At 43.5% G+C, this 16,835-nt stretch overlaps 1 protein-coding gene across 1 annotated transcript; it reads right to left on the bottom strand.

Moving 5' to 3' along the window:
• Positions 1-3: 3 nt before the first annotated feature.
• LOC117889417 (ficolin-1-like) lies at positions 4-12,708 on the bottom strand. Its single transcript, XM_034793600.1, has 10 exons — positions 12,048-12,708; positions 10,394-10,507; positions 9,940-9,993; positions 9,640-9,675; positions 8,596-8,640; positions 7,700-7,735; positions 6,714-6,841; positions 5,223-5,352; positions 4,476-4,610; positions 4-807 (listed from the first exon to the last, which is right to left on the bottom strand). Exons 1-10 carry the CDS (start codon positions 12,127-12,129, stop codon positions 560-562), a joined length of 1,008 nt encoding a protein of 335 aa, XP_034649491.1. The 5' UTR covers positions 12,130-12,708; the 3' UTR covers positions 4-559.
• Between the last annotated feature and the right edge of the window lie 4,127 nt (positions 12,709-16,835).

Below are 16,835 nucleotides of genomic sequence, written 5' to 3'. Positions count from 1 at the left end.
TCCAAACTATGAGTTATTCTGTGGACAAACACTTTTTAAAAAACATGAAAATTTTCATGAAATATCATTGATGTGGTTGTAATGTTTTATTTGGCAGGGGAAAAAATCATGTTTTTTAATGTTTTCAGCAATTCTTTTCGAAAATGTTCTCAGGCTAATGACCACATTTTTTTCTTTACAGAAAGCCAGGTTTTTTTTAAATGATAAAATAAAATAACAGTGTCTGATATCAGGGAGAGGAATGAAAAAAAAATCTGCAAAAATATTTAAAAACACAAAAGCAAAAATGGGTTAATTTAGAACCCACTGCAATGAAAACAACTTAGAAATTCCATTCCCCCCCCCACAAAAAAAAAAACTATTTTAATCTTTTTTTACTAGCTCTAGTCCTAGTGGACTGCACTGCACTGGGTAAGTGTGTATGATGATGTCTGCCCCCTACTAACTGGTGCATAAAGAAAAGATCTTTATTGTCATCTCCAGATAAATGTTCATTATGCCAGGCCTATAATGCTATGTAAGAGCTAAGTATAATTATTATAACTGCCTCTCGGATTGGCTACACAGGCCGAATTTTCATCTCAGACCACCAGTAGGAGTACATCTGCCCTTTGCCTGAAGACCAACTCACCCCAGCACCATAGCTTTCATGGGCTCCACTCAGGTATAATCCATTCAGGTTGGACATATGACAATCCCTGTACCACCAGGCCCCTTTAAAGGCTATAGCACAGTTAGTTATAGACAAGTCGTTGTCATGGTCTCGGGTTGTAAACATCATACCGTTGTGTTCAGTTAAGGAATCCCCTGTAGAAACAATTGGGTTTATTTATTACATGTTTTTACAGAGACAAGATGGGTGAGATAATCTCTTATTTTTTTCATTTTATAGTTCAGTTCTCCCTTCACCATGCAGCAGAACTCTCCCTCGGGTGCAGAAGAGAGACTGCAGTTCTACTTCCAGTGAGGAACATTTTTCACCAGACCATATGTTGATCTTAGTTATACCACTATAGATCCAGAGTAACTCATTGCAATCAATGTGCTCGGTCATTCGGTGTCCTGAAGTCAGTTTGCACCATTGTGGGGTATAATGTGAGCCCACTGTGCTCCTAACATTAACAGCTTAGCCGGGAGCCTGCTGAGGATTCAGGATCATAGAATCACAGAATCTTAGAAATGTCAGGCTGGAAGAGACCTTGAGAAGTCAGTAAGTCCTACCCCCGGGCCGAGGAAGTACCCAGTAAATCTAGACTGTTCCTGCCAGGTGTTTCCCCAACCTGTTCTTCCAGTGATGCAGATTTCAGAACCTCTGTTAGAAGCCTATTCCAGAGCTTAACTACCCTTATACTTAGAAATTTTATTCTAATTCTAATTTAGATCTCCTTACTGCAGATTAAGTCCATAACTTCTTGTCCTACTTTGAGAGGACATAGAGAACAATTCATCACAGTCCTCTTTATAACAGCCCTTAACATATTTGAAGACTATTACCAGATTTCCCCCCTCAGTCTTCTTTTCTCAGGACTACACCTCACCAGTTTTTTAACTTTTCCTCATAGGTCAAGTTTTCTAAACCTTTTATCGTTTTTCTTGCTCTCCTCAGAACTCTCTTCAGTTTGTCCACATCTTTCCTAAAGTGTGGTGCCCGGAATTGGACACTGTTCTCTGACTGAGGCCTCACCAGTGCTGAGTAGAGCAGGACAATTACCTACTGTTTCTTACATGCCACACTCTTGTAAACACACCCAGAATGGTATTAGCTTTTTGTGCAATTTCATCACATTGTTGACTCATATTCAATTTGCGATCCGCTCTAAACCAGTTCTTTTTCAGCAGTACTACCACCAAGCCAGTTATTCCCCATTCTGGAGATGTGCATTTGATTTGTCCTTCCTAAGTGAATCACTTTGCACTTGTCTTTACTGAATTTCATCTTGTTGAATTCAGACCAATTCTCCAATTTGCCAAGGTGATTTTGCATTCTAATCCTGTCCTCCAAAGTGCTCACAACCCCTCCCAGCTTGGTGCCATCTGCAGATTTTATAAGTATATGCTCCACTCAATTATTCAACTAATTAATTAAAATATTGACTACTACCGGACCCAGGACTGACCCCTGCAGAACCCCATTAAAGACACGCTCCCAGTTTGAGAGCATACTATTGATAACTACTCTTTGAGTACAGTCTTTCAACCAGTTATGCACTCATTTTATGGTAATTTCATCCAGACTGCATTTCCCTAGTTTGCTTATTGAGAATGCCATGTGGGATTTTGTCAAAAGTGTTACTAAAATCAAAATATGTCACATCTACTGCTTCCCCCTTATCCACTAAGCCTATAACCTTGTCAGGAAGGGAATTAGGTTGGTTTGACATGTGTTCATAAGAAATCCATGGTGGTTATTGCTAATTAATCCTAATTTCCAGCAGGTGCTTAGAAATTCATTTTTAATCATTTGTTTGAGTATCTTTACAGCTATCAAATTAAAGCTGACTGGTCTACAGTTCCCCAGGCAATATTTGTTCCCCTTTTTAAAGATAGGTGCTATGTTTGCCCTTCTCCAGTCTTCTGGGACCTTTCCCATCCAAGAGTTCTCCGGATAATTATTAATGATTGTGAGATTATTTCGGCTAGCTCTTTAATTCCCTTAGTGTAAGTTTCATCAGGCCCTGCTGACTTGAATACATTTAACTTATCTAAATATTCTTTAAACTTTCCCCTCCTATTTGAGCTTTCATTCCTTCCCCCTTATTGTTAATAGTGTGTTGAGTGTGTCATCACCAGTAACCTTTTTAGTGAAGACTGAAGCACACTAGCCACGAAACACCTGAGCCTTCTTGATGTCATCAGTTATTTGCTCTCTATTTCTGCTAAATAGAGGAATTACACTTTCTTTCATCTTTCTCTTGCTGCTAATATATTTAAAGAACCTCCTTTTCCTGAACTCCATTTTCCCCAGATTGTCTTCCCGTAGGACCTAACCTATCAGTTCTCTGAATTTGTTAAAGTCTGCTGTTTTGAAGACCATTGTCCTTCTATTGCTTTTACTCCTTCCTTTCTTAGAATAAAGAAATCTGTGATGTCATGATCACTTTCACCCAAATTGTCTTCCGCCTTCAGATTTGGTCCCAATTCCTCCTTGTTGGTCAGAATTAAGTCTAAAATGGCTGGTTCCCCTGGTTACTTCCTCCACAAAATGGTGTCCCCAATACATTCCAAGGACTTATCAGAAATTTTGTGTTTTTCTGTATTACTTTTCTAACAAACATCTCGGAAGTTAAAGTCCCCCATTACCATAATACACCCGTACCAAGAGGTCACTTCTTTTTTCACCCTTTTTCTCTTTACCCAGAGACTATCAATTGGTCTGCTTCTTGCCTCCTCCTGGAGCAGAGAACAAGTGTATATATTCTTGCTGCATAATTCAGCTCCTCCTCCCTTTTTATCCTGCCTGTCCCTCCTAAACAAACTATACCCCACTATACCAATATTCCAGTAATGAGACTTATCCCACCCAGTTTCTGTGATGCCACTTCAGTAGTAATTCTATTATTATACTAATCCTTCCAGTTCTTCCTCTTTATTCCCCATCCACCTGCAATTTACATACAGGTATCTGAGATAGTGAGCAGCTTCCTCATCTGATTTCCCACTTCTTCCTCCTCTGACCCTACATGCCCCCCACAAATCTAGCCCTCTGTTAAGGTGGCCCCTTTTTTATGCTTAGCTATTGGCTTTTGTCACCTGCACTTTTAAATCTAGTTAAAAGCCCTTCTCCCTACTTGCCTTGTTGGTGTGCCTAAGCAATCCGGCAGTGATGTGTAGCAGGCTCTGCATGCCACAGAATATTCCTGTCTCTGGTATCCGGAAGTCCAGATGCATAGTTTGAATGAAATGGGGCATATCTACCCCCCCACCCCAGTGACTTGATGTGCCTACTTATGCCTGGTCCCCACTAAGTCCCCACTTCGGACTAAGGTACGCAAATTCAGCTACGTTAATAACGTAGCTGAATTCGAAGTATCTTAGTCCGAACTTACTGCGGTCCAGACGCGGCAGGAAGGCTCCCCCGTCGATGCCGCGTACTCCTCTCGGCGAGCTGGAGTACCGGCGCCGACTGCGAGCACTTCCGGGATCGATCCCAGAACATCGATTGCGTGCCGCCGGACCCTCCGGTAAGGGAAGACAAGGCCTTAGTTTAATTCAGATATTTCTATGGGGCATTAAAGTCTAATGTAGAAAAGCAACCAGCACAAGGTAGGATATCCATATTATAATATATGTTTTGTTGTCACTAGACCTTGTATTTCTCCAATAATACTTCAGTTGCAGAATAACTGATGTTTCCTGGCAGACATCACTTCCACAGATTACCTCGCCTTTTGCTTCTGCCATAGAATATTCTGCATCTCTTTTGCTTTCCATTTTTCCATCTGCCACAAAGGGTAAACGACGCGCTCAGAACCTACCTGCAGTGCCATTAACAAAGGCTCCAAGGATCAGCTTGTATTTCTCGGTCTCCCCTGCAATTTTGAATGATCTGTAGGTAGCAAATTGATAGTTGGTGTCAAAATCTCTGAGATCGATGCGAAGCTCGTTGGCTCCTTTAGAAAACAATTTGAAAGCAAAATGTTCAGCACCTTCCATTAGTGTTTATTACTATTATTGTTTGTTTTTATTGCAGGAGCCTCTAGAGGCCCCAAACACGAATCAGGCTCCATTATGTTGGGATCATTATGATCATCTAGTTTGAATTGCCTGCCCCACACACATCATAGAATTTCACCCACTGATTCTCGCATCAAGCCAATATCTTCATATCGCCCCTTATCAATTCAATTTCCATCCACCAACCAAACCTCCCTATTAAAAACCTGCTCTGTGTTATGCTCTGCTACGGTAGTTCAGAATCTATGACCTCATCCAGGCTGTAGCATCCCTTATTGCTGTACTGTGGGTGAACCACCAGAGAATCAAATGCTGCTCCATGAATCCTGACTGGAGCCAGCCCAGCTACCACAGCATTATTGGTTTCAATAGCTTTGTGTGGCAGGACTGGGCTGTAAGAAACAGGAAGAGGAAGGGGTGTCTGCAGCAAAAGTGTTACCTCTGCTGATAGTACAACTCTATACCCTGTATCCATGGCTAAAGTGTGAGAACAAAGCTTGGTGGAGAAGGTTGCTGTAAGGAAAAGAATGCGTCAGTGATGTCTTTACCAAGGGAAGTTAGTAGGTGGATATTGTCGTTCCCCAGCCAGAATTCTGACAGCTGGCTGCCGAAACCTCTTTTGTATGAATTCCAGTCACGTAAGAAATCCATGGAGCCATCCACCCGTCTCTGGAACACCTGCAGCGAAACAGGAGGTTCTTAGCTGGGAAATCCCACATTGATTTCCATCCTACATGTAGCAGGAGACCAGAAACTCTGAATCTATAAATCATTGGATGAGATTTAACCTGGTCAGATCTATTTCAGCCTCAGGTGAGTATCGCAGATGGAGGCTTGTCCCACAGGACCATATTAAATCTTGGCAGCAACAGCACTAGATTAAAGGATCACATGGTCTGAAATCTACAGCACTGGACTGGCAATCAGGAGGCCTGGGTTTCTATACCCAGTTCTGCCACTTGGGCAAGTCACATCCCCTCTGCTTTCTGTGCGGCCCTTTGTCTGCCTTGTCTATGGAGAGAATGAGCTGTAAAGGACAGGGGCTGTCTCTCAGTGGGTGTGTTCAGCACCCAGCGCAATGGGACCCTGATCTTCATCAGATTCTCTAGGCACGACTGGGATATAAATAAGCAGAATAATAAATTGGAAGGTTTAAATGTGAGGTACATACAGGGTTCAAACCCCTCATCTCCTCAGCTCCCTCGAACGCTCTCTCCTCTCACACTCAGGGGCTGCCTGAGCGACAGAGCAGCTGAGGCACCAGGCCTGTGACAGAAGTGGAAGGAAGAAGGAATTCTGGTTCCAGAGTCTGGGCAGCTATTGAGGAGGTTGTGAGAGCAGGGCAGAGAATAGCCAGGAGAAGGGAAACCTGGTTAACCTTGTCAGACCAGAGACAAATGTCCCCTCAGACGGGGGCTTTTAGATTCTAAAGCTCCGGGTTCCCCTCATTAAACCCATTGTGTTCACAACCAAGTTATCTCCACAACCAAGGATTAGTAGGATTAGAAGGGCTCATAGGTGTCAACTTTCCCCGGCGCCGGTGGGTGCTCATGCCCGCCCACCTCCCGGCCTGTCCTGACCCCACCCTTTCCCTGCCCCTGCCCGCACCCATTCCAACCCCTTCCCGAAAGCCCCGCCCTGGCACGGCCTCTTCCCCGAGTGCGCCGCGTTCTCCCTACTCCCCCTCCCTTCCAGCCACGCGAAACAGCTGTTTTGCAGCGCAAGTGCTGCGAACTGGGGGAACAAGCGGGCACGTGGCGTGCTCAGGGGAGGAGGCAGAGGCAGAGCAGAGGCATGATGGACGGGGAGCTGCTGGTGGGTGCTGAGTACCCACCAATTATTCACTATGGGTGCTCCAGCGCCGGAGCACCCACGGACTCGGCGCCTATGTCTGTGTTTTTGTTCAGCTAACCATGACAGCTTCAGAGTTTCCGTCTTCATGCTTTTCTACTAGCTACAACCCACTGGGTAAGTGCCACCTCCCATTCTTGTTGTTCAAGAAAAAATATCCAATGAGTTTCACTATGCTCTGTTCTTACAATCCATCCTCCACCATCTGTGTCCATGTCACACAGCACGGTTATGGCGTTACAGTCACGGGGGTAGATGGTGTACCAGTCGCTCAGGATGTTGCCTCTGGCTAACAGCTCCTTGCAGTTCTTTGCTCCTGGTCAAAAGAGGAATTGAAATATGTAAATTGATTGTATTAACTCTCCTTGGAGCAGGGGTTCATGGGCTACATTATGTTGCACCGAGGGCCAGATCAACTGCAGAATCAGGTAACTGAAGAGAATCTTTGAGTCATCTTCTCTCCTCCACACTATAGAATATGGGAATTGGGTAGTATCCCTTTATATAGTTTATGGTCCCTCTGTGTTCTATCTTTGGAAACCTACCTGAGCAGCAGCGTATGTACCCATCTAGGCTTTTCATGCTCTCTGTAGTTAGCAAACCTAATTATTTAGACTCCAATGTGCCAGTGTGGTTGTATGAAGTTTGTTTGAAAGAGGAAAAGACACAACCACCTGCCCAATCCCCTGTGTTCTGCGTGAGACCAGCTCAATCTGAACAGAGGATTGGCTCAAAGCATCTTGGAAACTCATGGAAACTGAAACGTGCACAAAGATTTGTACTGGACGTGCCCATGTAGCCATTTTGAAATCTCTCTGTGAGTCAGAAGGGTTTCCAGTCATTATGTGATTTGGGTGAGCACTCATCCCAAAAGAATATCAGATTCTCACAGGAATACTCACATCAAACAGTTTGCAAGTGAACCCATCGGCTGAAATGTATTTGTTAGTCTCTAAGGTGCCACAGGTACTCCTGTTCTTTTTTTAGAAGATTCACTGACCACCTAAATACCTTCATTTTAAAAGATTAAAGTATCTTTGCCGATAGTTTGAGAACAGCAAATCGGGTAAATTACAGATGTCTTTTTTTGTAATTTGTCTACTTCTAATGGGTTTTCATGTTTGGTTCTCTGGATAGAAGGAGATGACATTTAGTGGTCATAAGAAACTCTCACCTTTCGTACACTGCATTTTCTCAAGCACCTCCTCTCCTAGTCATGAAAAGAAACACAATAGAAAGTGAAATGGAATCAGAAAATGTTCTACTGTCTTTTAAATTATGTAATTGGCCAACAGTGACAGCTGGGACAGCAAAGTACTAGTTATCTTGAAAATGCTCTAGACAGGTTTTTAATTGTGAAAATCCAAGTGCTAATGGATTCACACACATCTCTGATCTGAGCCTTCCAGCCTCAACCATCGAGACGGCTCTCATTATGTAGCCAACACTATTTTGTAACCCTCTCATGAGGCGCCTACTTGCAGGGCTAAGAATTGGTCCTTCATAGACTACATTAATTGCTGGTCAGTACACAGGAGCAATGCCCACAAAGTCAGGGGAGTTGCATATGCTTATACTAGCTGTGAAATTTGACTCAATTTAAAAAAAAAAAATTCCAAGTGACAATGGGAGAATATCAGTTAAATAAAGTACTGGTAGAAAAAGGGTCATTCCTTTAACCAGACATTTAAACAAGATCCATTGTTCTGTGATTCATACTCCACACTCCCAGCATGTTGGAAATATAATGAGAGGTAGGAGAAAGTAACCTTTTCTAGGATACACATCCAGATCTACAGATTTCACTTACATTTCAGCTGTTCTCTCTAATACCAAAGGTCATCTGGCTAGCATTGTTCCGGACATCACAACATATAGATGGCCACCTGTTTTTGTAGGCAGAGCTATTTCTCTCTTTGAAGAGCCCAAATCCTACAGGAGGATCAGTGAGCTTGATATTGTGGACACGGTAACTGTTCAAGAAGCTTCTTAAGCCACTTAATTGTTAGTGCTGCAGAAATAAAACTGAAAGGATGTGCTCAGTAGAAAGGAGAGTGCAAAGGGTCTCACCAGGTGTTCCAGGGGATCCAGGGTCTCCCAGGTCTCCTTTACCTCCTAAAATAAGAACGCAGAATAAAATCCTTGTTTTGCCTAGAGATCACCTACATAATTCAAAATCTCGCTTGGGTTTAATTATGTAGGGGGCTTGTTCAAGGCCTATGCACCACCTACACTCGGGACAATCTGTTAAAGTTGGCATTTTGTGGGACTTAAGTGATGCATTGACAATGTTGCCAACACTCACGATTTTATCATGAGTCTCATAATAACTATTGTTTTCCTTAAAGACCAAGCTCCTGGGGTCAAATGGATATGACATGATTTCAGCCTTCAGTCTTAAAGAAAAAGTAAGTTTCTACCCCTTGAGGCTTTGGAGAAAGCTTCAAAATGTGACCCCAGTGCACCCTAAAGGTTCAAAAAGCAGAAGGCAATAAAAAGAACACCACATCTATTATTTTTACATAATCTCATGATTCTAAAACCAATCTCCTGATTTTTGATGAACCTGACTAAAGATTTTCAGAGATTTGGGGTTGGCAGTACGGCATTTATCTTATCTTGTCTTCTGCGTTGGCTGAATTTCACCCTTACGCTATGTCTATACTGCAGTTGGGACCTATTGTGACTGCATAGGGCCTTGTGACATACCAGACATTATAATTAGAGCTGGGTGAAATTTTTCCAGTTAATAGTTTATTCATCAAAAAATGCAGTTTCGGCTCTCAAACAGGTAATGAATTTGGGTCACATTTGTTAAATACATTCAGCCAAGTAGAAGATTTTTCCACATACTCCTAAAGTTTTGTTTCAACATTTTTGAAATGTTCAAACACTTCGTTTTGTCATTTGGCTATTAAACAAGAACAAAAAGGGGACACTTCTTGTTCAACCGCAACCACTTTCATTTCATCTTCTGTTTGGCAAGAAGCTGGAAGGAAAAATTGTACAATGAAATGGGGTGGAGGGATTGTAGCTCCCAATTCCTCTATCACCGTGAATAGCACTATAAAGTGCCCTGCTCTGCAGTGAGAAGAATCATCTGAGGTCTCTCACCTTTCATTCCAGGGGGGCCCCCAGCACCTCTTTGTCCTGATTGAACAAAAAATAAGATAGGAAAGACTGATCAGAGATACCGAGATCTTGACAGTGGATAAGAACTGAAGTTTCGTTGCAATAATAAACACTTTATTGTCAAATATAAAGTGAAGGGAAGTTATGGTGGTTTTTCAAGCCCAGATATTATAGGAATTGGTGTTGTATAACTAGCTTTAATTGATATTTGATTAAAAACAAATTTCCTGTTCTTAGGTCACCTAATAGGAAAACATAGTTCTCTGCCCTTTGTTACTTTACCTTTTCGGCCACTTTTCCCCGCCTTTCCAGAGATCCCCTGAGGTCCCCGTTGTCCTGAAAACACAGAAAACTGACTGTATATTTTTCAAGGTATTGTAAATACTGAGTACATAATCCCCACCCACCACCCCAACCTGGAATTACAATAACCTATCAGTGTCGAAATTCAAATAATGTATCTGCATCTGGTTCCCTGAGTCCCTGATCGCTAAGGTCACACAGCGAGCCAGTGAGAGAGATGGGGAAAACATCAGAGGACTTGGTTGCCAATCTGATACCCCAAAGGGAATGGACCATATTTCAGAGCTTGAAGCTCCAATCCCTCACCACTGGACATAGGGGATTTGCCGTCTGAGTTGGGCAGAGTTTCCTCATATCAGGATCGAGGGGAATCTCCAAAGTCTGAGCATATTACAAAAGTAATTCCCATCCATGGCAGATTCTCATTCAGTACCTGTATTTCCTGCAGTTCCTTGGTCTCCTCTGGGCCCTACAGCACCCGGAATTCCAGGGCAGCCTTGGAGAATAATGAGTTTCTCGGTACTGTTGAGACCCACTACCCTCACCACTGGGGAAAGAAATGATCCATAAACAATGATTGTTAGGTTCTCAGGATTGGAAACATTTTGCAGAAATCTGGAGGGATAAACCCAGCAAATGAGAGACTAGATAGTTCCTGCATTTTCTTTTCTCTATTAGCAATGATATCCAACCTTTTCTTCGGTTTTATGTATTTCAGAGACAATGCCCTAATATGAAAAGTTGGGGGTTATTACTATTAGTCTTTGTTTTAAGTTATAGTGAAAACAAAAGTTAAAAAGAAGTTAATTAAATTTTTGTATTTAAAATAAATCACTTCAGAGTTCATTTTGATGTACACATCCCTCTGCAGTGTTTGCAACCCGGCCATTGCAGCTTGTGTCAGTTCATGAGAATCACGTAACAAAATCAACTACAGAGAAACAAAAGTGACACTGACTAGTCGGTTCTCATTGTGCAAGTGAAATGAAATGCAGAGGAAAAACAGCTGCCATTCAGTGAAGAAATTGTCCAAAAGTAAAATAATTTAAAGAATAGTTGCTCTTAGAAGCTCAGGTAATACATTTTAAAGAATTAAATATGTTTTTTAACCTAACAGTCCCCTTTCTATATTATACACATTGTGAGATTTAAAATAATTAATAGGAACATGAGTGGAGAAAAATAGGGACACACCTGTCAACTCCATTGAGCTCTATTGATGTGGAAATTTTTGAGGTAAACAAAATGGGGCTATGGTTTATATTTTCTGTGATACAGGAACTCTTCCTCCCAATTTGGAACTTTTTGGGTAGAAATTGTACATAGCAAATGATTTTAAAATGATCATGAATGTAAGTAACGGAAATGTGAAAAGAAATACTGCTCTGAAATAATACTAAAATAAACCTTCAAATGCTGCTGGATTCTCAACCCAAAGCGCAGAAATGAATGTGCTGACGTGGAAAGAGTTGTATAGTGGATTTGTGGTGATAGATACACAACAGTTGCAATTTTACAAATAATCATCTTAATCTGGTAAACGTGAATTTTAAAAAGCAGAGGGATCTGAAATCACAGACACACTCTAAGCTTTGAAGATTGAGATTTTATTTTCCAGAATTTAGGTCATCTGCCTGTGTGGGTCAGTCAGTCGCCAGATTGGAAATGCTTTGTCCCCAATATGCAAAGGAGATGGGAGCTTTAGACGGAGAGATTCCAGCAGCAGCATAGAGAGGTTAGAAGACAGTAAATGAGCATGAGGGAGAGGTGGTCAAGTCAAATTTCGAAGAATCTCAATGAAGACAAGAGGCAACAATTTCACAACATTATCTGCAAAACCTGTGTCCTTTTTTTGAACACCTCTAGTCTGTGATGGGCACTTCTGCAATATAGAGTAATTTCTACAAAGGAATTTTGTACAGAGAAGCTGTTCTTTTTATTATTTAAAAAGCATCATGAGCAGGCAAAGCACTTTCTAGGCATGTAGGACAACAAACATTCCTGAACAGTTCCCAGTTCCCCAGGCTCCAGGTGGGCAAGAACCACGGTATGAAATGCTGTTGGGAACAGGATTGTCTTTCACTCACCTGGGCAGGTGTCCTGAGCCTGACAAACCACTGCTGCTAGACAGAGTAAAGAGAGGAGGGTTTTCTGGGCAGCTCTTCCCATGGCTAGTGCTGGTCTCTACAACGGTAGCTCCACTTGTCTTCTCACCACCTTCTCCTCTACTTTAGTGGGTCAGTCCCTGTAAGCCTTTTATATGCAATAACGAGAGAGCCCAGAGCAAATAAAGCTCTCTGCCTCCGGCATCTCAGCTCCTCCTTCCCACTCTCCACATTCCAGCAGTTTCCACTGAGATGTTTATGCTGCAGCGGTCACAACTGTAGCTGATTAAATGGTCTGATAGGACATGTTCAGTACTGGACTAGCAGCCGTTGCTTCCCCCGCACAACAAACGCAGTATCGTGCAATGATGATTATTGAACGGAGCCAGCCTGAATCTTTGCTCACAAAGTTAAGTCATGTGAATGTGTCTTCTGAAGTATTAAAATAGGGTGCCAAATGATGAGCCCAAGCTGACTTTCTCCATCCCTTCAAAGCCCCCTGTTGGCTTCAGTGGGAACCTTTGGGAGAACAAGGAGAGCAGGATTGGGTGAATTTACTGGCCAACTGCTCTTATTATTATTTGTATGACAGTAGCCACAGGAGACCTCGTGTCAGATTGGACCCCACTGTGCTGAGTGCTGGGCAAACCCATAGTTGGAGACAGTAATAGTGGGATAGGTTCCAAGACCAGAAGTGACTATTGGGATCATCTAGTCTGCTGTATTTTTCTGTATGTACATGTGATTTGTCAGTGACTGCTGCACGGCAGATGCTATTGATGGCAGATCACTGCTGAGGTTCATTTCTTTATGTGCATGTGTGTTTGCATGATTCCAGTCTGTACAGCAAGAAGGCAGCTGCTGTTCTGCCTGTGTGCAAAGAATATTTCCTCTCTTTACACTAGGGAAGTGTGATGACACTTCCCAATGTGGTATTGTGCTTTGTAATTGGAATCAGAGACCCCCCCCCCCCGCCTCCTAAACGCCGCAAGCCAGCTGATTGCCGCAGGCAGTAGGCGGGGGGAGGAGGGGGAAGGCGCTGATCTGCGGGGTCTGCGGCGGACGGGAGGCACTGTGGGGAGGTGGGGTACGCAGGGAGGCTGCCAGCTGTGGAGAAAGCAGGCAGACAAATAACGTAATATTGGAGCATTGCACAACTTTAAATGAGCGTGTTCCCTACTTGATCAGCAACGTAACAAGGAAACAACGTTAACCAGGGCGACTTTAAGTGAGGAAATACAATCATTGTGCCAAAGTCTGCAACCACGTTCAGCAACTGCGGAAGAGGAAGCGAAGCCTGTATGCTTATGCAGTAATCCAGGAAGAGAGCATGGGCAACAGCTCAGGAGTTCTGTCTAGGAGCTGTATCTGAAGAGGAAGGAAGAGATGAATGGACAATTTCCTTAGACACTAATGGGACTCTTATAACCTACAAATTGTGCACTGATGCTCAGGTGAATGTTGTTTCAGGTATTAAAAGGTTGGAAAAAAATCAGGGAACACGGTGAGCGAACAGATCAGACTGAAAGCTTATAACTCATTCCTGCAACAGGTACATGTGTACGAGCAGTGACAGTAAGTGATCAAACAGAATTGTTGGACTTTGAGATAGTGCAAGGGAATAAAGCATGTACATTGGATTTAAAAACATGCCCAGCCCTTGGGCTGATACAAAGAGTGCATGTGGGAGAGGAAGTAAGGGACACATTATCCAGAACATTTGATAAAACTGTAATAGAAACAGGGGTGGAGTCTGACATAGTCACGTCAGATAGATAAAAAAAAGAATTGTCCAGCCTCAGGCAGGAAGTGGAAAGAATTTTGTCAGGATACAGCTAATGGTGAGACTTTACAGAGGGTATTAAAGCTATTACTACAGGGTGGCCAGAACATTACATCCCATGTACCTATTGACAGTTTAAAGCAGAACTGTCTGTTATTGATGGCATGTTGTTTAGAGGAAATAGGAGAGTAGTGCCTAAAATGTTACAAGCTGACATGCTCACTAGTATACAGGAAGGGTAATTGGGTATGGCAAAATGTAAATACAGAACCAGAAAGATTGTATTGGCCACGAAAGAACAATGAGAGAGAAAACTGTTAAAATGTGTTAAACATGTCAAAAATACCAACTAAACAGAAAAAAGATCCTATGTCTTTACACAATGAACAGTTAAGAGCATGGTATGAAATTGGCATGGATTTATTTACCTATGCTGGTAAAAACAACGTTTTGATAGTGGATTGTTATTCTCATTGGCTTTAGTGAGGATGCTGGTGATAATGCGGTGATCTTCTCACTGGATGTGAAGGATATTCCGGAGGCATCATTGGTGGTACCTCTCCAGACTCTTGAGTTGCTGTCGATAGGTCACCCAGGTTTTGCATCCATAAAAGAATGTAGGAATAACAGTTGTCTTATAGACCTGGATCTTGGTGTCCTGCTGCAATGAAAACGCATTGAAGCAATTTCCCAAAGGAAGCACTTGCACAGTTTATCCTGTGCTGGATCTCACTGTCGATTTTTGTGTTTTGAGAAAGTTGGCTGCCAAGATAGCAGAAGTGCTCAACTGTCTCCAAAGTCTGTCCCTCAACGGTGCTGTGTCGTAAGTCATGTGCAAGGCCTGAAGCAGGCTGATGGAGCACTTTAGTCTTCTCAATATTGACTAAGTCTCCTAGTGTTTGGTAAGCTTGTGCAAAAAAATCCAGTGTGGACGGAAGGTCATTCTCAGTGTGTATGAGGATGGCACAGTCATCAGCATATTGGATGCCATGAAGACGTCAAAAATTGAAAAGCCACCCATCCATTCTGTATTGAATGTCAACTCCACTGGGGAGTACCAAAATGAATGCTAAATAGATGGAGAATAAGGTTGTGGTAATAATGCATCCTTGCTTAAATCCAGCTTTGATGATGAAAGGGTCAGTCTCTAGGCCATTACAGAGAATGATGGCAGTCATCTGATCATGAAGATGACTTAGTACCTTGTACCTAGTACCAGTTGGATGGGGAACCAGAGGCAGTTCTCATGTCTGATAATGTTCCACAGTTTGATGGAAATGAATTTAAATAATTGGCTCCAGAGTATGGAGTTAAGCATGGAACTTTGAGTATCCTCAATCCACCAGTCTTGTAGAGAATGGTGTGAAAATTGGTAAATGGCTTTTGAAAAAGGTCACTGCCACCTGTACAGATCCATATTTGACTATACTGAACTACAGAGTAGCACCAGTGAATCATGGACTGTCACCTGCAGAGCGACTGTTTGGCAAGAAGCTGAGAACAAGACTCCGTAACTCAGTAGTGATCCCAAAAGGCAATACTGACTTAGTTGCCCATCTATAAAAAGGGAAATAAGGCCAACCTGGGAATTACAGACCAGTCAGCTTGACTTCAGTACCCAGAAAGATAACAGAGAAAATATTTAAACAATCAATTTGTGAACACATAGAAGCTAATAAGGTGATAAGTAACAGTCAGCATGGATTTTGACAGGGTAACAAGTCTTGTGGATAAGGGGGAAGTGTTAGTTGTGGTATAGCTTGACTTTAGTAAGGCTTTTGATACTGTCCCGCATGACTTCCTACATGTTATGATATCTCAGCCTGAGTTGCTACTTTTAAAAAGTGCCAGGCAAATAAATAGTATAAAAACAGAGACACATGCTTTTGGGGAGTGTTGTTTTTAAAATGCCGGAAGAACCACGGAAAATAGAAAGTATGAACCCTGGATAAGCAACATAGCCACTGCACAAAAAATGCAGCGTCAAGCATTTTCCCTTTAAACAGTTACACTTGCCTTGGCATGATATCAATAGGTGAGCGGGGGGGTGTGGCTTGTGGTCCCCAGTTATTCACACACTTATCCAGGGTCTCCCATCTTTCAGTCCAGAGCTCCCAGGATCACCTTTTTCTCCTGATCACAGAAAAAATAATCAGAGATATGGTATTTGTTGCTTTGAGTCTATGAGCTCAGTTCTCCTGTACAGGCACGGCGCTGCTTTGAGGCAGCATGGAGCCCTGCCCTGGTGGGAACTCCCTGCACATCAGGGAAGTGCAGTGCCCCAGAGACTTTTAAGAGTCCACTTGCTCTTACATGCATGAAGGTGACACCGCATATGCATAACCCTTGCCAGTGTGGAGGGGAGGGGAGGACATACTCTCTGCTTGCCCTGGCCCTTGCCACTCCCGGAAGCGACCAGCATGTCCCTGTGGCCCCGGGGGGAGGGTGGGGACAGGGGTCTCCAAGCGCTGCCCGAGAACCAATTCCGCAGCTTCCATTGGCTGGGAACTGTGGCCAATGGGAGGTGTGGGGGCGGTGCCTGCAGGCTGGGGCAGTGCACAGAACCCCCTTCTCCCCCCAGGTGCTGCAGGGACATGCAGGCTGCTTCTGGGAGCGGCGCGCGGAGGGGGCAGCACATGGAGCTCCCTAACCCCACTTACCTCAGAAGGCTCCCGGGCAGTGGTGTGCAGCAGGGCTAAGGCAGGTTCCCTGCCTGCCCTTGCCCCGCGCTACTCTCAGAAGTGGCCAGCATGTCCCTGCGGCCCAGGGGAAGGGGAAGAAGGGCAGGTGGCTCAGCGCACTGCCCCCATCCGCAGGCACTGCCCCAGCAGCTCCCTTATGCCGTGGTTTCCTGTTCCCAGACAATGGGAACTGCGGGTTTGGTGCCTGCAGGCAAGGGCGGCGCACGGAGACCCCTTGCTTCTCCCCACCCAGGAGCCGCGGCTGGACATGACGACCATTTCCAGGAGCAGTGCAGGGCCAGGGCA

The sequence above is a fragment of the Trachemys scripta genome, chromosome 17 (genome assembly GCF_013100865.1).
Source record: "Trachemys scripta elegans isolate TJP31775 chromosome 17, CAS_Tse_1.0, whole genome shotgun sequence".
Lineage (NCBI taxonomy): Eukaryota > Metazoa > Chordata > Testudines > Emydidae > Trachemys > Trachemys scripta.
This window is presented reverse-complemented; position numbering and strand designations above follow the sequence as displayed.